This window comes from Lissotriton helveticus, chromosome 9 (assembly GCF_964261635.1).
Source record: "Lissotriton helveticus chromosome 9, aLisHel1.1, whole genome shotgun sequence".
Classification (NCBI taxonomy): domain Eukaryota; kingdom Metazoa; phylum Chordata; class Amphibia; order Caudata; family Salamandridae; genus Lissotriton; species Lissotriton helveticus.
In genome coordinates this window covers 91165257-91188092 of record NC_136070.1, presented here as the reverse complement: position 1 = coordinate 91188092, position 22836 = coordinate 91165257, and the positions used below count along the sequence as shown (strand labels likewise).

At 46.2% G+C, this 22836-nt stretch overlaps 1 protein-coding gene across 1 annotated transcript in view; it reads left to right on the top strand.

The window, feature by feature from the left end:
* Nucleotides 1-22836, top strand: part of ATP6V1D (ATPase H+ transporting V1 subunit D) — a 139552-nt gene that overhangs the window by 100922 nt on the left and 15794 nt on the right. The window contains exons 4-6 of the mRNA XM_078659542.1: nt 6583-6650; nt 18726-18770; nt 20697-20800. Coding sequence (XP_078515668.1) covers nt 6583-6650; nt 18726-18770; nt 20697-20800 — 217 coding nt within the window. The remainder of the gene's footprint in view (nt 1-6582; nt 6651-18725; nt 18771-20696; nt 20801-22836) is intronic.

Sequence of the window (22836 nt, the reverse complement as noted above, 5' to 3'; positions counted from 1 at the left end):
TTCGACACAGTCTGCCATAGCACCCTGATACAACGCCTCAGAAACATCGGAATTCAAAGAAAAGCATTGGACTGGATCATCTCGTTCCTCGCTGGAAGAACTCAGAGAGTCCGCCTCCCCCCTTTTAAGTCAGAGGCCTCCGAAGTCATCTGCGGCGTCCCGCAAGGATCATCACTCAGCCCCACCCTCTTCAACGTTTACATGAGCCCCCTCGCAACCATCGCATGTCAACACAACCTCAACATCATCTCCTACGCTGATGACACTCAGCTGATCCTCTCACTCACCAAAGACCCTAACACCGCCAAAACCAACCTACATGAAGGGATGAAAGAAGTAGCCGAATGGATGAAGCACAGCCGTCTGAAACTGAACTCGGACAAAACGGAAGTCCTCATCTTAGGTACATCCCTTCCGCCTGGGACGACTCTTGGTGGCCAATGGCCCTAGGAAAAGCCCCCATACCGACTGACCACGCACGGAACCTGGGCATCATCCTGGACTCCTCACTCTCGATGACCAGACAAGTCAATGCCGTCTCATCATCATGCTTCAACATCCTACGCATGCTCAAAAAAACATTTCGCTGGATCCCCACCGAAACAATAAAAACGGTCACCCACGCACTGATTACTAGCCGTCTAGACTACGGAAACACCCTTTACGCCGGTACCACCGCAAAACTGCAGAAAAAACTCCAACGCATCCAAAATGCTTCAGCCAGACTCATACTAGACATCCCTCGCAAAGACCACATCTCCGGTCACCTGAAAGACCTGCACTGGCTCCCCGTCAACAAAAGGATAACGTTCCGTCTCCTCACCCACGCACACAAAGCCCTCTACGAACTTGGACCGGATTTCCTCAACACGTGCCTTTCCTTTTACACCCCCACCTGCCAGCTGCAGTCGTCCAACCAAGCCCTCGCCACCGTCCCGCGCATCCACAAAGCCACCATGGGGGGGAAGATCCTTCTCCTACTTAGCGGCCAAAACCTGGAATTCCCTTCCCATCCACCTCCGCCTCACTCAAAACCACCTAGCCTTCAGAAAACAGCTTAAAACCTGGATATTCGATAAGTAAACCTCCCCCCCCCTTCCTCAAGCGCCTTGAGACCCTCTGGGTATGTAGTGCGCTATATAAATTTTGACTTGACTTGATTTGGCTGGTCTCTGGCCACCAACTTGAGAACCTATCGTTGATCTTTCCATAAACCCTGGACCTGATTTGCCATCATTTTGTGTTGCTTGAGGCCATCAGTGCATCCCTCAAGTGTTCACTCCATGTCCTGCCAGCATTTTATCCTGTATGGGCGCGGTGGGCCCCAGTTGGGCGAGCTTCCTTCTCGTGAAGAGGAAAGCGCCAGGATCCCACATCTGGTGGTCATCTTGGTGCAAGTTCCGACCCTCACCATTCTCTTTTTAACAGTTTTTAGTAGCTGGATCGTTGAACTCTACTGGTGTGAAAGGCATCATTACTTTGCGGCAGTTAGCAGGTCTCCCAATTATTTTTACTGCCTGGCATTTCTCGTTGGGGCTTTAAGTGAAGAGGGTCTTTTCCTGCCTTGGAGTTCTGTATTTGGCTTCTAACGGAGGAGCTCCACAAAAGAGTAACCCTATTTCCTAGCACACCGACATTTCCCTAGGGACAAAATGAGGGTCATCTTTCATCCAGGGAAGCACTTTCATTCCAGTTTGATTGCTTTATTTCCAGGGTGTCTGCTTCTTAAATGTAAAAGTGAGCAGCACTGTGAAGTCTGTTAATGAGACTCGTGATGGTCTCAAGAGCCTGCTGTCAATGGGTAAAAAAGTGTACTGCTTGTTGTTTTTTTGTGAAATGTTTTGTGAGCCAGCCTCATCTTAAAACAATTTTCTAACTACGAGCAGCACAAAATTGTTCAACGACGGAGAAAAAAATAAACTTTTTAAATGTGATACTCAGGGTAACTAGCTGTTTTACAATGTTTCCCTTTTGAATAACAAGATACATTCTGGTCGTGTGTGTGAAAGGGATGTACTGGGTTTCCAGTATTGTATTGTATTGAAATTGCGTTTATGTAGCGCGTACTACTCCTGATGAGGTGTCGAAGCACTTCCCGTCATGTAGCCCATTACCCGGGAGCCGACCAAAGTTAGTGGTCAATCCACTGGTTATTGAGACCAGTCTGGTGCTTTCACAGGAACAATGCAATGACCCCAGGGTCCCTGTGGTACATTAATGGCGTAGGTGTGATCATTAGAGGGGGTTATGTGAGAAGCGAATGGCTTATGGTAGACTAGATATTGTTTTGTTTCAGTGACGTGATTTATAAATAAGATAGGCATGTGGTTTAGAGTAGTCTATATATACAAGAGGCATGTAGAGAGGACCCAGAAGGGGTTTCAAAATAAATAAGGCAGGGAAACATTGAAAGTTTAGGTGAAGATCAGTTTTTCATGCTGGGTTCAGGTGGAGATTTCCGGCGATAGCATTGAGAACGGTCTGGAGCACATCATATAAATAGTTGTAACCCTAGACAACACACCTGTGTACCTACTACAACAGTACATTAAATACCATCAAATATTGTTAGTTTGTGCGTGCAAATAGTTTTACAACATGCCAAAACTACACATGTAAACACCAGGCAACGTGATGGAAAACAATGCAGGTGATAAACATGTCGCAACAGTCTTCATTAGTCTGTTGTTTATATGACCTGATCATCACCTGCTTCGGATGGGTGTGGGAAAAGGCTGATCTCTACCCCACGGCACCGGGCCCCATAGCCCTGGTGCCGGACCCCACAGCCCTGGCACTGGGCCCCACAGCCCTGGCACCGGGCCCCACATACCAGGCACTTGGCCCTACAGCCCTGGCACTGGGCCCCACATACCAGGCACTGGGCCCCACATATCAGGCCCCACATACCAGGCACTGGGCCCCACCGACCAGGCTCCGGGCCCCACAGCCCTGGCACCGGGCCCCACCGACCAGGCACCGGGCCCCACCGACCAGGCACCGGGCCCCACCGACCAGGCACCGGGCCCCACCGACCAGGCACCGGGCCCCACCGACCAGGCACCGGGCCCCACAGACCAGGCACCGGGATCCACAGACCAGGCTTCACGACGCAAAATGAAGGTCGAAGTTATGCTACACTTGCAACTGTGCTTAATCACATAGTGTAGCAGCTAAATAAACAACATCCTCAGATGCTTTGATAAAGCAATTTTACATGCTAAAAACCATTTATCCAATTTGCACAAGTGAACTTTTTCAACGAAAACATTAAGCAATGAGAGAGGTGATAATTTTGGGGTCCCCCCTAACCTGGGGGAGGGCCAAGCAGATGCCTGGAACACAAAGAGCATAAACAAAAAGCACATCTTGTTGAACTTCGGTGGTGGTCCCATCCTCTTAGGACCACCCCAAGCACAGTTATTAGCAAAAAAACAATCCCAACCAAAGGCCCTGCAAAGCATTATGGGACGAGATTAGCAGTGGGCAGTGAATGTTATAGTATCCAATATCAAAATAATTCTACAAAGAGCTGCAGTTCAACTGGTGGTTACTAGGGGCCCGATGTAGGTGGCCATTTACCGACCGGGAAATGGGTATTTGTTATGTAGGGGCCCTATTTTACCGATTCGGTAAAATTACCGATTCGGTATTTTTACCGATTCGGTAATTTCCTGATGTAGGTGGGACTCTTCTGAGTCCCAAAGGCCGTACAGATTCGGTATTTTACCACCCAATCCAATTGGGTGGTAAAATACCGAATCCAGGTGTGCGTGCACATGTGTGCATGCACACCTATGCCATGTGACAGACAGACATGCCCTTAGGGCATGTCTGTGTGCCACATGGCACACATGCCTGTATTTGGGGTGCTAGAGGGTGTCAAAGTGACACCCCCTGCACCCTTGCTGAAACGGTAATTACCGAATCGAATCAAGGCCCATAGGAATCAATGGGCAATACCGAATCGGTATTTACCGATTCGGTAAATACCGATTTTTACAGATTCGGTAATTCAATTACCGAATCTTCCTAAATCTCCCTCCTTCATAATTACCGATTCATAAATACCGAATCGGTAAAATTCGGTATTTATGAATCGGTAATTACGATTTTCCTACATGTCCCTCAGGAGTCAAATGCTTGGGGTGGTTCTAAGAGGATGGGACCACCACCGAATCGCTCAATAAGATGTGCTTTTTGTTTTCAAGGCATCTGCTTGGTACTCTCCCTAGGGTTAGGGAGGATTCCAAAATCCCCACCTCTCTCACTGCTTGCTAATTTTTCAGTTTCACTTTTGTGAAAGTACTATATGCTCTTTAGCATATAAAGATAGCGATACTTATTTTGTGATAACTGGCATTGTCTACGATGCCATTTGCAATTATTTCACAGTGCAGACTAGTACACAGTGCCATCAGCTACGGTGTGCTACATGTAGTGCTGCTACGCAAACTACGCCCAGGGTTAGTCGAAGTATGTGAAAGTGGCATTGTATTTTAGTTTGTGAGTTGTGTGAGCATGTATATGTGTCTGTCTGTATGGGGGGTGAGTACTTGCGCATTTTCGCCTGGAGCAGCAAAAACACTAAAGCAGCCCTGGCCCCGGGTACACCTGCCTTATGCCCGGTCTAAAGCTGCATCGGATTAAATGTCACTGCTGCCGAGTATCCTTCAATGGAGCAGGAGCGCCATCATGTGGTAGAAACTCCAGTGTCCTGCTTTTTTTCAGCAGGTTTTTTTCAGTTTTGAAATATGATCCAACATAAGAAAAATCTTGAGGGCGAATAAAAAATGATTTTTTTAACTCTACATTTCAGCAAAATAGCTGACTGAGCCCCCGCCGCCTTTTCAATTCCTCGGTTCCCGACTTGTCTAATACGCCCCTTTCATGTTAGGATTCCAGCGCGTCTCTTGATTGGCTGTTAGTGTTACTGCTCTGATGCCGCGTGACAGCAGCATCTAACCACAGAGCACTCAGCAGGGGCCGCACTTAACAAACATGGGTGATTTCTCTTTTTCTCTTCATAAGTGTTAATCTTTTTGATGCACACCCCGACGTGGGCAACGCACAAACAGCCTGATTATCGCATCAGATTCCACACCAGGAACTTTGCCTAAATTACCACAACTGCAAATGTCGCCTCACCGAACACCTAGGCGGAACCATGTTTGAAATACCTGCCGACATTCATAATTCATAACCAATTGTTTTTAGGTTTGTGGATTAATTTTTAAAAAGTGGCTGGTTGACGCTTAGTTACAAAATAATAAGCCTAGCTAGGAGGCCTGGCAGTCTAGTACGAGGCTTCATCTTGTTTCTGTTGTAAGCATATACCACAAAATAAACCCGCCTAAAACACAAACAGAAAAACGCTGATAAATCATCCTTGGGCAGCGCGTGCCCCCAAAAATCTAGAATTGATCCTCCTGCTATCAGGACCAGCCCCTTCTGTGTCATTTCTAAAGAACTGAAAGTCCTTCTTTTCCAACATCTTTTCCAATCGTTAGTGTATTTTATTCCATGCGTTATCCGCTGCCACTAGGCGCTCAGCTGCCTTTGGGGTCTGGTTCCCGCCATATCATTCTACAAATAAATAAATGGGTAGATGGATCAATGGATGTGGGGGCGCGGGGGAGGGGTAGGGGTAGGTAAGTGAAGGAGCTAAACCAGAGGCTTCAGGCGATTCCCCCAGAGGCAAAACAAATGAAGAGATCCGGACGAGATGGACATATTCATGGGGTTGTCCTTTAGCCATGTGTACAAAATAGGAAGCAAAAATAGAAAGAAGAAATGAGGCTGTGGAATGTAAGTCTAATTCGGAGGCAGCGAAAATAGTGGAGCGGTGCACTCCCAGGATATAAGATACAATAATGAAGCTTGATTAGCTCACTGTACACACTTCATGCCCTGATGAAGTTATTTTTCAACAACGAAACGTGTTGGCTGATGTACATGTTTATGCAATTGGATTGACTTAAATACAGGCTTTTTCTACGAAGGAACTAATCAAGCTTCATTATTATACCTTATAATATCCTGGGAGTGCACCGCTCCACTATTTTCTCAGTTTTGTTTCCCAGCCAAGGGTTGCACCTTCAACGGCGGGTGCAGGAGCTGTTTGTGCACACTGTATAACGATTGACATTCAGAGTAACCATTGTGGAACAGATAGAGGTTGGTGCGGCATTTGGAGTCCGCCGTTGGCTTTCTGCGTGTGTCTAATTCGGAGGCAGTTTACACAGAGAAGCGTGCATAACGTTGGAAATAACGTCTGCAGATACTCACCTGAGGTATAGGTCTATATTGCTCTATCAACTAAAACAAAAACTAAAAAGTGCACAGAAGGAGGGCGAGGTAAGTCATTAGGTGTCTTGTTTAAAATTGTTTTCGAATTAATTATGTTTGTTGAGTTACTTGTCATTCACTTACTCCTTTTGAGTCATAGACTGCATAAAAAAATCCTTCTCTGAAAAGACTTTCCCACCAGGTCTGGTTGTAACCAAGCCATTGTTTGACACTTGATGGCTTCATATATATGAACTGTTGTTGGATTTTAACCGTGCCCTTCTCTCCACCTAGCACCACAGTCATCCAGAACGTCAACAAAGCCCAAGTGAAGGTTCGAGCTAAGAAGGACAACGTGGCAGGTACAGTTTTATTCTATTTTGTTTTTCTTTTTTAATCTTTGTTGACTTTTTTTCACTATATGCAGCCAAAGTGTACAATTTGTGTTGTTTTAACAATACTTATGTATCATGGTAGATGAGACTGGCTCTGTGGCCTCTCCCCCCCCCCCCCATTCTATACAGTGTTGCACATTGTTCTCTTTTCACATCTTAGCAAGGAAGTGTGTCTGTGGTAGCCTCTGCACTGGATTGCTTATCACTTTCTTACTTGCAAATCAGCAAGAGGCTATGCACAACCCTCCTTTCTGTTCAATGATTAGAGACCTGGAACATGGAGTCCCTCAGGGCTTCTCCCTTAGTCCAGCGCTATTTAATATATTTTTGTAACTCAACTTGCAAAACTGTCCCACTCTTGGAGTTTCCATCCTTTCATGCACTGATTATTCCCAAATCTTCATTTGTCTGGATGGTGATTCTCCTGGGACAACCCCTCCCTTTCATCACTGTGTGGAAGGAATCATGTCCTGGATGAGGGATCGTTCTCTCAAGATGAATCCAGACAAAACAGAGGAGCCAATAATTGACCCTTAACCTCGTTCATTAATTTGTGGCCTCCCAATGTAGGTGACCCTTCACCTACATCAAGCTCAGGCAAAACCCAAGTTTTTGTTTTCATTCCTCTTCATCTATTCACCCCCCCATTAATAAAGTCGCTTCTTCATGCCTTATGTGATGGCCCTACACAAATCCCTCCATTTCCATCTTTTATCTCTTGACAAGCTTCGACTTTTGCGTACATTTTAGTACTTCGGCATTCTCTTATGTTGGTCCTCACTATCTCCAAATCTGTATTCAACACCATATTTCAGGGCTTTTGTTGATCTTCTCATCTCCTCGCTGCAACTTCCTTAGTTGAAGAAAAAGAGGTGCGAAGGTCGCTCTTTCACCTGTCTAGCAGTCCAACATTGAAATGAGCTGCCTTTCACACTTTGTCATGTGAGTGTTCGCTGGACCTTTCGTAAGGTACATTTCACAGTCAGTCGATCGTTTATAATAGCAACACAATTCACAAATTGCAGATATCACTGGATACAGTTTTGCTATTGAACGTTTCCTCTTTAAATGAGAATTCAAGCTGCACTTTCCCCTTTGATCAATAAACTATTTTCTCATTTCTGTAACTCAACTCATTACTCTAACCACAGAGTAGTAATAACTATTTTAAAGGTGCCTCTGACCACCCTCTTTACTTTCTGAGCATTTTAAATAAAAGATGTTGCTGTTCCCCATTTTCATGATACCCTGTTTGCCAGCCTTGCACTCAAGGCGATTCAACCTTTCCATGGTTCCAAGCATGTGGCCTGTATATCACCTCATATTTCAGTGGCGAGCGTTTATCACTGAACCATTCTCGCATGCACAATCCGGGATAGGTTACAGCTATCCGCACACTACTCCCTCCTCAGCAACAGTCTTGACTATACAAATGAAACATAACTGTGAGAAGCCACAAATCAACCACTAATGGTAATGTCCTCTCCCCAGTGACAGTGTGTAACAGACTGTCTCTAGAAGAGTTTCCAAAGAATCATGCGTTATAGGACATTCTCTGTTTGGGCTATTAGCACCACTTCATCGGCGAAGAGTAAGCAAGGTATTGGTCTGTCATTGCCAGCAAGATAATCTACATTAGATGGAATTATATGTTTCTTATATTTATTTCATTTATAAAAATGTCAAGCTAGAAGGGTGCCAAAAGGCAGCTCTTTCTAACATCCTTATTTACCCCCAATTTGTCTGTGTACTCTGTTTCGCCCAAGAAGTGCTTAGCCGGATAAAATTGGTGGGTGGCGCTTAAAAAGACTTTGTCTTCCCTGTCGGGAGCGAAAAGATTTTCATAGCAACGTTTGATCACTATTGCCAAAGCCACATCAGGGCAGAGTAAGTTGCTTTCAAGAGGGAGAGGTGAAAGTGTTGCTGAATGGTGGCTTTTTGGTGTCCGAGCCCCACTATACAGTCGTAGGTTTTGTTATTTCATACTTGGTGGTAAACCAGCATACCTGCCAATACTTCTCATTGGGTGGTTACTTTTGTTAACTTTTTTGTACAATAATTGCATGCACTATTTGTAAACCAATCAACACTTGAGAATATTATTAAACATGCATGCAGAGACATGGCTAAAAATCTTTTAGGACCAGGCCTCGAAAAATCATTAAAATGTTACTAGACCTGCAGGTCTAGTGACTTGAGTAATCTTCTTGGCTTAACTGTAATGCGCTTGATCCATAAACTGGTCCAAATTGTGTGCTCCTAGGCAAATATTTATTTCAACGAGTCACCTTTTTCCTCATTATTAAATATGAGAGCACCTTCAAATATGTGAGTTCAGCATGTCTGCTGTACAAAAACTTTTTATTTTTGCCATACTGGACTAAACATTTCCACCATGTATCCTAAAAATCTAGCCCACAGAAAAGGTACGCATGAACCCTCACTTGCCTCTTGGTTCATCGATAGCATTTTCATCAGGGCAGGAACTGGATTGTTTCTAAGTTCATGTTTAAAAATTCTCACTTTTAATAGATATATTACTAAAGTATGATTTGGTAGTGCCTTTCATTTACAGGCAGCACATTTCCACTCAAATGGGCACAAATCTTCCCACCGACCTACGGTTTTACTGATAAAACTATACAGCATACAAGCGATTATGAGGAAATTGGGTTTCAGCAAACATTTATCATTGGCACATCACCAAGTAAACGGTACTAATTTGTTTTGATTCTAATAAAATATTTGTTTCCGTCGCACATCAGAATTAAACTACTACAACAGAAATATATTTTTTAATATGTGTACAGTTCATTTACAAGGTGCTTAAATGGTTTAAAAAAATAAATAAACTGACATCTTATAGCCTTTCATTGCTCACAGCATGTTTTTCAGACAGTTCACTTTTCTTTCTTTGACTGCAAAATTAGTGGATTTAGCAAACAAGATCTCCAGAATAAAATAAGGAGCAATTTGTAAGAATACATTGGCTTACATCTGACCTCTGTCTTTGAATGCACAGCAAATATAACCAGATTTAACCCCTCCCATGCTGGTGACGGAACCGCTCCATCACCAGCCACGGACGCGCTGTGCTGATGATGGAGCGGTTCCGTCACGGCCCGCTCGGCGCGCCTGCGCGGGACATTCTGATGAGCGGGCGGGGCCGTGACGGAAGCGCTCTGTCATCAGCAATTCAGAGACTCTGTCCATCACCACCCCTTGTTGTAAATAATTTTGTCCACCCTAAGCGTGGAAGGGTATACTCAGATGTGAGTCCCTTGCTCATTGCACCATCAGGATTCAAGCAAGCCGGGCCGAAGACGCCTGAAATGGCAGAAACCGGTCCCCGGAAGCTTGTTTCCTTCCCAGTGTAAGAATTGGCTTTTGTAGTCTGGTCTGCCCTGTTCCCATGATGCACTGGGCCAGGGACAGACTAATTTGCATACAGCCAGGTTCTGAAACTGGGATGGTGCAATGAGCTAAAAAACGGTGTTGGATCTAGCCCTGATCTCTTGACTGGGTGAGAGTACTCTGCTTAATTCAGAGACTCTGTCCATCACCACCCCTTGTTGTAAATAATTCTGTCATCAGCACAGCGCACCCAAGGCTCGTGACGGAGCGGTTCCGTCACGAGCATGGGAGGGCCGCACGGCCCCCCCACCCCCCTAGCGCTGCCGCGAAATTGCCGCCGGAGCGAAGGGGTTAAAGGTATCTTTATTATGCTTTCACTTTCTTAATTCTAAGAATACCTGGGACCCTGTTACGTATAGGGCGCACTTTCGTTGTTTGCGCTAAGGTGCACCTTCAAACAGATGTGCCGGGTGTAAAGTGAGAAAGTGCACCCTATTAGGTTGAATGCGCTGCCCTCAGGGCAGCCGCAAACTCGTGCTGCTTTGAGGGCATCACATTCAAATGAAATACGGAGTGGCTGCTTCAACGCCGCTCCATGATTCACTGTGCAGGCGGCACCCGTCTTCACTTTAAAGAGGTGCGAGAGATCCCCTTACAGGTATGTGCAGTGTGTGACTGCACCTGCCTGCAAGAGTATTTATGGGGGGTCCATAGTACACCCGTGACCTACTCCAGAGAGCATGACTGTGTGCTACCTTTTTGTGGTGCACTGTCAGTGCGCCTCCTAACAACTTCTTTACCTCTGTGCGAACGTCTTTATTACAGCACGGGCACAGAGTTAAAGAGATTCCCTCATATGAATGGGGTCGCGCCCCCATGCAAATGAGGGAGCGCCTTCCTGAGCTAGTGCTGGCACAATATATGAGCGAGCACTATCTGCATTACAGAAGTGGCCACACAAGCGTCTGCGGCTTTTTCTGTAATACGAAAGTGGGTTCAAATGCCTGTTGAGCCCTGGGGCACATATATATTTTTTTTCCATATTTTTATATAGCGCAAACTCGACCCGAAGGTATTGGAGCGCTTTACATGAGCACCGTATTTACATTACACATTCAGGCATGGGGAGATTAAGTGATTTGCCCAGAATCACAGGATGTGGACGCGACCTTGAGGCTCGAACCCTGGTTTCCGGCACCTGCGTCGGGCGTATATGGGCCCTGTTCTTAGTCAGCTAGAATCTTGCGGCAGACCGGGCCAATAATCCCCAAAAAATAACTCGCCCTGATAAATTCTGACTCGCCATAGCGAGTGGGCTGGTAGATTTCTCGTGGATTAAGGACCATGTCATGGCTTGATACTTTCCCATTGTGTTGGCTATTCAGTACGACTCTGTCTTCATGAGAACAAATGAGACTGGCTGGAATAAAGTGACTTCCTTCTTTTTATTAGAATGCTCCAACTTTTTATCACATTTGATTGGTTGTTAAATCTATCTGGAACAGAAAAACTCTTGTGCCATACTCCAATGCCCATACTGCTTTCAGGGTTCTCTTTATCCCCTGGAGTTTCACTGATAAAGTTCACCCCAGTTTCGGTCTGTAATTGCAGTCTGTACCCTTTATCAGTTGGGTGCAATACATGTGTATGAGCTGTTTATACCCTTCGCTACTTGCGTAAGAGGAGCATTTCTTTCATATTTTTCCAATGCTTTCACAACATCAAACAAACTACCTCTTCTTCAGTTTTCTACACTGTTTCATCCCAGCCCCGACTGCCTATTTGGAACTGTGGGATCCTTCACAAGAAGTGTCTAGAAAGTAGCAATATATATTTCTGGACTAAGACCTTCCTTAAGTATTGAATGCAAGTCCTCCAAAGAGGGGGTCATTTTGAGTATAAGATCAGGATACTTGCATTGCATTTTATCAGGATTGCATATAACGATTACTGTCCTATTACCTCCATGGATCCTGTGTCTGTAGTGTGAGTCCTGTGGGGTAGGGCATTGACTTTTAATTGCAGAAAGGAGGAAGTTTAAAGGACCAAAAAGAGTGGAACCTTGTTACTTTCTACATGGTCTCTACCAAGTCTATTCCACCACCTAAATGTACATCTTGTTGGGGAGCTTCCAAGAAGCCTCCCATCATTTTCCCTTAAACTGATTTTGATCATGTTGAATTGCTGTATGTATACTTTGAGTAGAGTGGCATGATTACTAATTGGTGGTTCTGTGCAGCTGTACGCAACCCGTATTAATTGAGGATGGCAGAAAGTATCGTCAAACTGAGCATTAAAGTTTCCAACCATTATTTGAATTATTTCTCTCTCCACAATAATTTGGAACAACGCTCCTGTTTGCAGATCACCAGTCTGATTAAGAGTCAATAAATCAAGATTTTTTTTACCTTGAATCTCCCATGCACTTTCATTATTAGGTGTCTATTATGTATTGTGCTGGGTTCCTCATCTCTTGTTTGAGCATAAACAAATTCCTTGTTTGCACATGAAGACCATGGATATTAAAGCCTGGTATTGTCTAACCTAGTGCAAACACTTGAGTTTTTCGGCAAGTCCAAGGTGTCTGCACAAGCGTTTGCAGATTTCTTTGTGTTATAAATGTTTTTAAAAACATGTAGGTGTGGTTTGAATCAGTTATCATTTATATTCATTCTTTTTAAGCAAGAGGTTTAGGGAAGCAAGCCGAAAGCATTGCTGGAGTATCTTGATGGATTATGATAGGTTAAGGTCAAGGTTTGTGGTTGGTACTACATTTGCTGACAGGTTGACTATTTAATAACCTCCGTTAATGTGATGATTTAAGGCTTTGTGGTACTGAGGTTGGTTTATATATCAAATACCTGGGGGGATCGAATTTGATAAGAATATGGTCAATTCATTTTAAGGTTGATGGTAATTAAGGCATCAGGGCTGAATTACGGCAGCAAAAGTGCGTAGAGCGGAGTCGTGTGCTTCTATCCTGTTTATAGAATCTCGAGCTTATCTATTAGTGAGCAGGTAGTGTTTGTTTAGGCAGGCAAACCAGATATCGAATTCTTCTAACATGGTGAGGCATGGATGATAAAGGAAACGCTAGAGAATGTCTTACTATATGCTAGATCTAACAGCAGCCTTCGATACCCTCTCCCCCTCAGTGCTTACATCTCGCCTGAGGGAGGTGGGGGTGAGAAGTGCAGCCCTGGATCTGCTGACTTCCTTCCTTACTGGTAGGGAACAAAGAGTCAAGCTGGGAGAGTTCCTATCTCCATCCCGACCAGTGCTATGTGGGGTCCCTCAAGGGTCGGCGCTTAGTCCGACCCTTTTCAACATCTATGTGACCCCACTGGCCAGGTTGATAAGATCTTTCGGGATGGAGGTAGTCTCTTACGCAGACGACACCCAAATACTCGTCTCTCTCCCCCATTCTGATGTGCTTGCCGCCTCCAAGTTTAGATCTTGTATGGAGGCGGTTGGTCACTGGATGATTCAGAACTCTCTTAAACTGAATGGGGAGAAGACTGAGGTGTTGGTGTTTGGGGGGAAAGAAAACATCTGGTCAGCCAATTGGTGGCCTGACTCATTAGGAACATGTCCCTCCCCTACAACATCGGCTAAGAACCTTGGGGTGATGCTAGATTTAGCCCTTGATATGGGCAGTCAGGTGAACAGAACTGTTTCTACCTGTTGGGGTTTGATCCATACCCTGCGAAGGATCAGGAAGTATCTTTCCTTGCAGGCAAGAAAACAAATAGCTGTTGCACTTATTGGCTCACGTTTGGACTACTGTAATGCGCTGTATGCTGGGCTAAGTCGGAGTCACCTACAGCGCTTACAGGTGGTCCAAAACGCTATAGCCAGATTTGTCCTGGATATCCCCAAACGCTCCTCAGCCACTGCGGCCAGGAAATTACTGCACTGGCTACCGGTAGAACTCCGAATCCGGTTTAAAGTCCTTTGTATGACCTACAGAGCCATCGCTAAAAATAGCGACACGGGTATCGGGTCCATCATCTCCCACTATACCCCTGGTAGGAGCCTGCGTTCCTCTGGGAAACTGCTTCTTAAAATCCCCCGTGTCCGAAGAGCTAAATGGGGTGGCAGGGCTTTCTCCACGCTAGCCCCCAAATGGTGGAACGATCTCTCTCTTGATTTGAGATCTCTTCCATCTTTACAGAAATTCCGCACGGCCCTAAAAACTCGCCTCTTTCAACAAGCCTATATGTAAGGACGTCTGTTTCAAATTCTGATTGTATTATTAGGCGCCTTGATACCTGCGGGTCATTGTCTTGCGCACTATAAATTTTCTTCACTTACTTAAAGATTGCTTAGGTCACAGACAAAAACCGCTGCTTTCAGACCAAACCCAGAAAGATTTACACTTTTGGCAGCTGGGAGGTATATATTGGCCAGGTAGGATGGCAGCTATTAAAATGACTCTCCTTCACAGATTGCTGTTCGTTATGCAAACACTCATTACAACCTAAAAAAAAAGCGATTTCTCAACTACAACAATTAATAGAAAGTTGTATCTGGGAGGGTAAGAAACCACGCATGGCAGAGAAGTAAACTTGCGTACGGCTGGCAGGACCCAAGCTATTCAGTTGTTACCTAGTGGCCCAAGCCTGGTACATTGTAGAATGGAATAGGAAAGAACCCAAAAAGTATTGGTACTTCACAGACAAGCACGAACCGGGATGCATAGGTGGAGCGTGGGCTGGACGCTCAGGAAATACGTCCCATGTTTCCTGTACTTGTCTCCTGCCAGTAGAGATACATTAACTACGAGTGACAAATTAGCAGCTGTGAAAGTACTTATATTGATTGTCTCGCCGCTGACACCTATTATTGACAACCTGGATATCACTGAAGGGAAGGTTGCCTTCGGCAAGTCGATGTTCAGAGCTAATATGGACAAAGAAACCACAAACAAACAAGATGCTAGAAACATACATTAAACAATGACATACACAAGTAGAATGTTCAATCATTTAATTTGTAATTTTTTTAATTATAAATATTTTATGTAAACATTTTTCTATATATAGTTAAAATACAGTTCTTGGTATAAATTGATTATCATGAATAAAGTTTATAAAGCAATACTAGCCAAGTAATGCAAACATTGCCGTTGTGCTTTTTCTCTATATTACAATGTTTTAAACTGAGTTGATCAAAGCGTAGTTCACAATAGAATTGAGTTGAAAGTGACTGATACACAGAAGCATTGACATGAACAGGTAGTCAATTATACAAATACCAGAGGCGCAACTAGAGTCCAATTTCGGTGGGGGGGCGGAGAAAAAATTTGGGGGGGGGGGCTGAACCTATAATCAGTAGGTAGAGTGGAGCTGCAGGGGCTCTTAGAAGGGGTCAAACAACTGCAAGGCCTCATTAACATTCAAATGGTCTTTTAAAGACCTGTGAAACGTTCGGGTGCGGCTCTGTGTGTGCCCGGGATCTGTCTCATCCCGGGCTGCCACACACGACGGGGGGTGAGGGGGGGGGGGGTCTGAAGCCCGGTGAGTCCAATGGGTGTTGCGCACCTGACAAACACTACGCGCGTTTCGGCTTTGCCTTCCTCAGGGATCGGTCTCAGTTAAAATCTGGTTGGTAAACTACCTATGGAAGTACTGGATATTTATTTGGCTGAAGGTCTGGACTTCCATTAGTTATAAAATAGTGTCCTTATTCACGCTGACGCTGCAATTGTTCCACTTAAGTTTTGCTGTTCATGGGATGAATAGTGGAGTCATGTTTGGAACTGGTTTTGAAAACCCACGAGCTGGCGGCGAGCTCCTAATATAGCTGGCCCACTGTTACGGCAAGCGGCTCATTTAATGGGTTTTTGCTTCAGGTATAGGTCATGTTCATCATGCGGTTGAAACAATGTTTAAATGAAAGGATGAAGATGAGCTCTCAAATTCCGGCTCCATACATGGATACCTTGCGCAGGAATGGTTCCTGAAAAGCCGCGATCAACCTGGATTTCACACCAGCCATATCAAGGGAGGCAACACTGAGTGCCAAAAGCAAACTGTAATAGAAGAGGGGATTTTTAATGATCATGAGGGGCTCCAATCCTTTCGACAAATTAAAAATGGCTGGGGGATTCCAGAAAAGGAAAGGATGAGATAACTTCAGATAGGGGACTGGGTTACCCAAGGCGCCATCAAGCCACATGCAACTAGAAGTGGGTAAACATGAAGAAATCGAACCGACTACTTTCTGATGTCAAAAAATGTATTGCATATAATGCACAACCAGAGAAGTCACCTGCACATAAGTGGGAAAACTGAGGTGTACGCTTTATGTTCAGCAATGGACCATTGTATTCTACACAATACAGGTATCGGCTATAAGTGATTCAGGTAGGGAGGCGATGATAAAAATATATCATAGTGATACTACACCCTACAATGACTCCACACTTGAAGCCCATTAAAATTGGTGGATTACTGGAGAATTTGTGGTTTAGGTAACTGTGGCTGTGGCAATGCTTTAAGTTAAAAAGGCACCGGCAAGTAGTGTTAGTGGATATGAATACAGTGTTTGAAACTTCTATCTTACAATTCCCAGGATACACGATTTTAGGTTTCCCGAACAAGCAAACGATTTCCTGCGATTCTCTAGAAGGAAGGCTATGTGCGCAGCCAGACAAACCATTACTGCGCTGTGGAGGACCACTGAAGCCGGACACTCCAACTCTGGGAGCTGTTGGGTAGTGAGAAGATCACATTAATGTTAGACCTAAAGGGAGAGCAGTTCGAGCAGGTGTGGGTCCGTGCACTATATTTGTGCCATTGAATTCAGAGAATTAAAGTGCCCCAGGTATCTTCAAGTGCTCCAACTTACATGTAGTAGGAGCTAGGGGAAGCTTGGAAGTCACAGGCCATGTTGAGTACAATATACAGCAGTACACTGCCATAGTGTACACCGGCAGGGTGCACAACCAGAGCTGGCCCACGCTGAGAACATGAACCGAGAAAAGGAGGCAACAGTTCACCAAGGGGGAGGGAGCTGGGAATTCAACCCAAGGGTTGTCCCAGAATTTTCCTTTTTCTCAAAAACATTTTTTGAATAGCGGCTGTAAGTAGGGGTATGTTTGCTGATAAATAATACAATGAATGTTTGAGCATGGTTGCATTACAGGTTTAGTTTAAGTTGGTGACTGGCTGTTTGTGTGAGTTGTGCGTGTTATTCTTTTCGGGCATTTCAAAGCTTGCTTGTGGTGTGTTCAGCTTGTTAGGGGTACTTTCAACATATAGAGATCCAGTCGGCTAGTGTGAGGTGTTAATCTGCTGTTACTCTTACTGGTTACTGTTATAGAGAGGGGGTTGTCATGCAGATGCACATTTGATAGTGTTGATTGGTCTTTGGGTCAGTATATTTCCTACTCTGAGACATTTATGGCGGTGGTGATTGCCGTGTGGTAGGGGACACACAGGGGCGCGTCTGTCATTGCACCCTGATTTGGTGGTCATTATTCACGCTAAGATGAGAGAAGAAATTCAAAGAGAGAAAATGAGAGGAAATAAAACTCATTTGAAAGAAGTGCGGTAAACTAAGGCCCTGGTTGGAGTTTGACAGACAGCTGCTCCACCACAAACGTGATGCATGTGGATGTGACTAGAATGCGCTGCTAATAAGGCGGTCGCCTTATACTTTTCGTTGGTGACGGAGTACCCAACTGCCAAATTCTAAATCCGGGCCTAATTCTCCGGTTTGAAGCTATATACCCAACGCCCCCCACTTTCTGCTGTGTAAAACAATAACATTGAATATTACTGAAAACTCACCTGGCAAGCTGTTTTGAGAAGCAGGCCATCATTTTTAGGAATAAAACTAACACACACTACACACCACACACTCACACATGCACACTGACCCTCTCTAGTTTCCTGATTAGATGCGACTTATGACCTCTCTAGTCATCTGTAATAAAGAAATGATACAGCTGCTCAACTGTAATAATTTACTACAGTAGAGTTCTCACACCACAATGCCTGCTGCCAGGTACATTACCCAAGGGGTGAGGCAGGACACGGAGCATAATTAAAGTTGCGTTTTACGAAACCTAGCTTTTCCTTCTTCTCTGTTTTTCTGGCAGAACAGTGATCTGCAGAAAATAGATGTTTGTGGCATTTTTATTGTTCGCATGCTTCAGGTATTTATAGTAAAGATAGTATCTCTGCATGTTTCTACACATTCGGATGTACAGCTTTTGTTAAAAATGTGACTTGAATTGCATTGATTCTAATATTTCTTTGCAACCAATCTTACAGCTTTTTTGGTGAGTTTTATTTTGTATGACAAATTCTACCTTTATCCTTCGTGTTTGCAACCACACTATCGCTTTCATATAAAAGTGCATCACACCGAGGATTTAAGTGGTTTGTGGCAAGGGTGATTGTATGACCAAGTATTATAAGAAATAAGATACCCTCTGCTGCACATTGTAAGGGTATTGCAAGTCACCTGGGAGTTAAGTGACTTTAAGAAGCAACTCCGCCTTCGGCCTCGTTTCTCTCTATATGGTCACCAAACTGCTCGGTGACTAATCCTTATGTTTTACAGCAGGGGGCACTTTATCTCGTGTTTGAACTCTCCTTTCACAGCTCCATTTCGGCGGGAAGGTTCCTTCGTATGTTGCGTTTCTGTCTCTGACAGCTGTTGTGTACTTTTCCGCAGGTGTGACGCTGCCAGTGTTCGAGCATTACCAAGAAGGAGGGGACAGTAAGTAGAACCCATTGACCTCCATGCATGCTTCCTGCCTTTCCCTCCATGCATACTTCCTGCCTCCCCCTCCATGCATACTTCCTGCCTTTCCCTCCATGCATACTTCCTGCCTCTCCCTCCATGCATATTTCCTGCCTCTCTCTCCATGCATATTTCCTGCCTCTCCCTCCATGCATGCTTCCTGCCTCCCCCTCCATGCATGCTTCCTGCCTCCCCCTCCATGCATGCTTCCTGCCTCCCCCTCCATGCATGCTTCCTGCCTCCCCCTCCATGCATGCTTCCTGCCCCTCCATGCATGCTTCCTGCCTCTCCCTCCCTCCATGCATGCTTCCTGCCTCTCCCTCCCTCCATGCATGCTTCCTGCCTCTCCCTCCATGCATGCTTCCTGCCCCTCCATGCATGTTTCCTGCCTCTCCTTCCCTCCATGCATGCTTCCTGCCGCCCCCTCTATGCATGCTTCCTGCCTCTCGCCCTCCATGCATGCTTCCTGCCTCTCCCTCCCACCCTCCATGCATGCTTCCTGCCTCTCCCTTCATGCATGCTTCCTGCCTCTCTCTCCCTCCATGCATGCTTCCTGCCTCTCCCTCCCACCCTCCATGCATGCTTCCTGCCTCTCCCTTCATGCATGCTTCCTGCCTCTCTCTCCCTCCATGCATGCTTCCTGCCTCTCCCTCCCACCCTCCATGCATGCTTCCTGCCTCTCTCTCTCTCTCCCCCTCCCTCCATGCATGATTCCTGCCTCCTCCTCCATGCATGCTTCCTGCCTCTCTCTCCCTCCATGCATGATTCCTGCCTCTCCCTCCCTCCATGCATGCTTCCTGCCTCTCCCTCCCTCCATGCATGCTTCCTGCCTCTCCCTCCATGCATGCTTCCTGCCCCTCCATGCATGTTTCCTGCCTCTCCTTCCCTCCATGCATGCTTCCTGCCGCCCCCTCTATGCATGCTTCCTGCCTCTCGCCCTCCATGCATGCTTCCTGCCTCTCCCTCCCACCCTCCATGCATGCTTCCTGCCTCTCCCTTCATGCATGCTTCCTGCCTCTCTCTCCCTCCATGCATGCTTCCTGCCTCTCCCTCCCACCCTCCATGCATGCTTCCTGCCTCTCCCTTCATGCATGCTTCCTGTCTCTCTCTCCCTCCATGCATGCTTCCTGCCTCTCCCTCCCACCCTCCATGCATGCTTCCTGCCTCTCTCTCTCTCTCCCCCTCCCTCCATGCATGATTCCTGCCTCCTCCTCCATGCATGCTTCCTGCCTCTCTCTCCCTCCATGCATGCTTCCTGCCTCTCCCTCCCTCCATGCATGCTTCCTGCCTCCCCCTCCATGCATGCTTCCTGCCTCCCCCTCCATGCATGCTTCCTGCCTCCCCCTCCATGCATGCTTCCTGCCTCCCCCTCCCTCCATGCATGCTTCCTGCCTCTCCCTCCCTCCATGCATGATTCCTGCCTCCTCCTCCATGCATGCTTCCTGCCCCTCTCTCCCTCCATGCATGCTTCCTGCCCCTCCATGCATGTTTCCTGCCTCTCCTTCCCTCCATGCATGCTTCCTGTCTCTCTCTCCCTCCATGCATGCTTCCTGCCTCTCCCTCCCACCCTCCATGCATGCTTCCTGCCTCTCTCTCTCTCTCTCCCCCTCCCTCCATGCATGCTTCCTGCCTCTCTCTCCCTCCATGCATGCTTCCTGCCTCTCTCTCCCTCCATGCATGCTTCCTGCCTCTCTCTCCCTCCATGCATGATTCCTGCCTCTCCCTCCCTCCATGCATGATTCCTGCCTCTCTCTCCCTCCATGCATGATTCCTGCCTCTCTCTCCCTCCATGCATGATTCCTGCCTCTCCCTCCCTCCCTCCATGCATGCTTCCTGCCTCCCTGGCCGCAGGGAGCCCCGCCGAACCCGCTGACACTGCCTCTGTCTGGCTGGTTCTTGCAGGTTACGAGCTGACCGGGCTGGCCCGAGGCGGGGAGCAGCTCGCCAAGCTGAAGAGGAACTATGCCAAGGCCGTGGAGCTGCTGGTGGAGCTCGCCTCTCTGCAGGTAGGTGGCGCCAGAGGGCTGGTTTCACGGTTTACAGCACGTCTTGGAAACAAGACACCATCTATGTTTCATGGTGGGTGCTTTGAACCGGTAGGTGCCTGCTTTATTATTTTCACACCCTTATCCAGTGCATTTTTCAGAATTGTGTTTTTTCCAATGATGATTAGTGGCAGGAAAGGAGCTGTGTTTACACGCTGCTTGGATCCCCGCTGAAGGTCGATTAGGGGTGGTGGGCTGCATTCTCTCGACTGCCTACAGGTGGCACTGGCGTCTAATCCACGCAGTGACGTTCCAGTATCTATTGAGGAGCCGTTAATGTTAACCTTCAGTTAGAACGTAACGCTTCTTTCTCTAAGCTTCAGTGATGCTACTACTACCATTTACCCCAGTACACATTTTGTCATTTTAACTTACATGTTAATATGCGTTCTTTCCTGTAATCTTTCCTCTAATCACTAGTATATGCAGATAATGCAGTAGACCTTTGTACTCTCTACCATTCCCATGTGACTCTTAGAGTATATCCATTTGCATCTCTTCCTTGAGTGACTTTACTATTTGTACATTTGCAATTTTTCTTTCTGTTTGTATCTCTTCCTTGTGTGACTTTACATCTTGTACATGTGCAATTTTTTCTGTTTGTATCTTTTATGTAACACATGTAATCCTAAATCCTTATGTTTTGCAACTGGTTCTTATGTAAAGTGCTCTGACACCTTCGGGTAAAGTTCGCGCTATATAAAATCGCATTAAATAAAATAAATAAATAAATATAATACTTCCTTTGCTGGGGCAGGCAGAGAAAGGGGAGGGGAAATCGTGTTGGAGCAGAGATCGTGTTGGAGCAGACCAGGGGCACTAAGACATGACGTGGCTTACACCACCCTACCTCACTAAACCGTTTCGACCCACCTATATTAGCCAGCATCTTTGAATCCGTTTCATTTGTTACAAAGCCTTGGGAAGTAACCTCGAGGTGGCTGGCACGTTTGGTACTATAAGGCTCACCATGAATATGCAGGTGACTGAGCACAGCCATATATAGGGGACACCCCTGCATGCTGATGTCAGTTCCTTGCTTTTTCAACACGATTTCCTAACTTCTCTGCTGAATGTTTTTGTTTTCCAACAACTTCCAGGCTTCATACAGTGTGTTAGGGCACATGTTCCACTGAAGACGGCCGGATTCAAGCCGTGCCGCAACTACAGGAAGCAGATGTCTGCCGTGAATTGGAACAAGGTGTTTCTTTGGTGCCTGGCCTCTGTGGCCTTCGCGTAGTTCCTGCTCCCATGTCCACTCCAAGTCACAGGCCAGGATTCTGTGCTGATCTCGAGGCCCTTCCTGCAACTGCCTTCCTTCCGGATCAGTCTTCCAGCAAGTCCAAAAACAAGCATAAAACTGCAGATCCGGACTCGACCCCAGTCTACAATGCCGACTCCATGGAGAAGGCACAGGGCGTCTAGATGCAAGTCTTACGACATTGAGGTCACCAGTCACTGAGCCATCCCTCCTCTGATCTCAACACGATCAAGCTTCAGCAATTGTCAACCCTGCAGTAGATTGAGGCCTTCAAAGAGGCCGTGCTTCAGAAATTCTTTGCGATTTGACGCCCACTGGTGCGCCTTAGGGAACGCCTAAGGAACCACAGGTGCCTCAAGACGGTTTTCCATCAGTGGGGTCCTCACCCGAAGCGTTCTGCTATATTGGCACCTGCTACCGGGCCCATACCGACTTTGGTACAGACTTCCACACTGGCCCCACAATCCTCAGGTTCTTGCCGGGTGCAGACGTTGGCAGAAGATGACCCTGTGCCAATGCCCATGCCAGATCCTTAACCGTCAAGCCCATGCCCGGCCTATGTTGCACTACGAAATTAGAAAACTGCAACCTTTCATCAAATAGCCCAACTCGAATCCTGTGCTTCGATCACATTGTAGCTATTAGGAGGGCTCAATTATCCTTTTGGTTCTGACTGATGATATGACGAGCGGTGCGACTCCGTGATGGTGAGGGGGTAAGGCTCCCTCCTCATTAC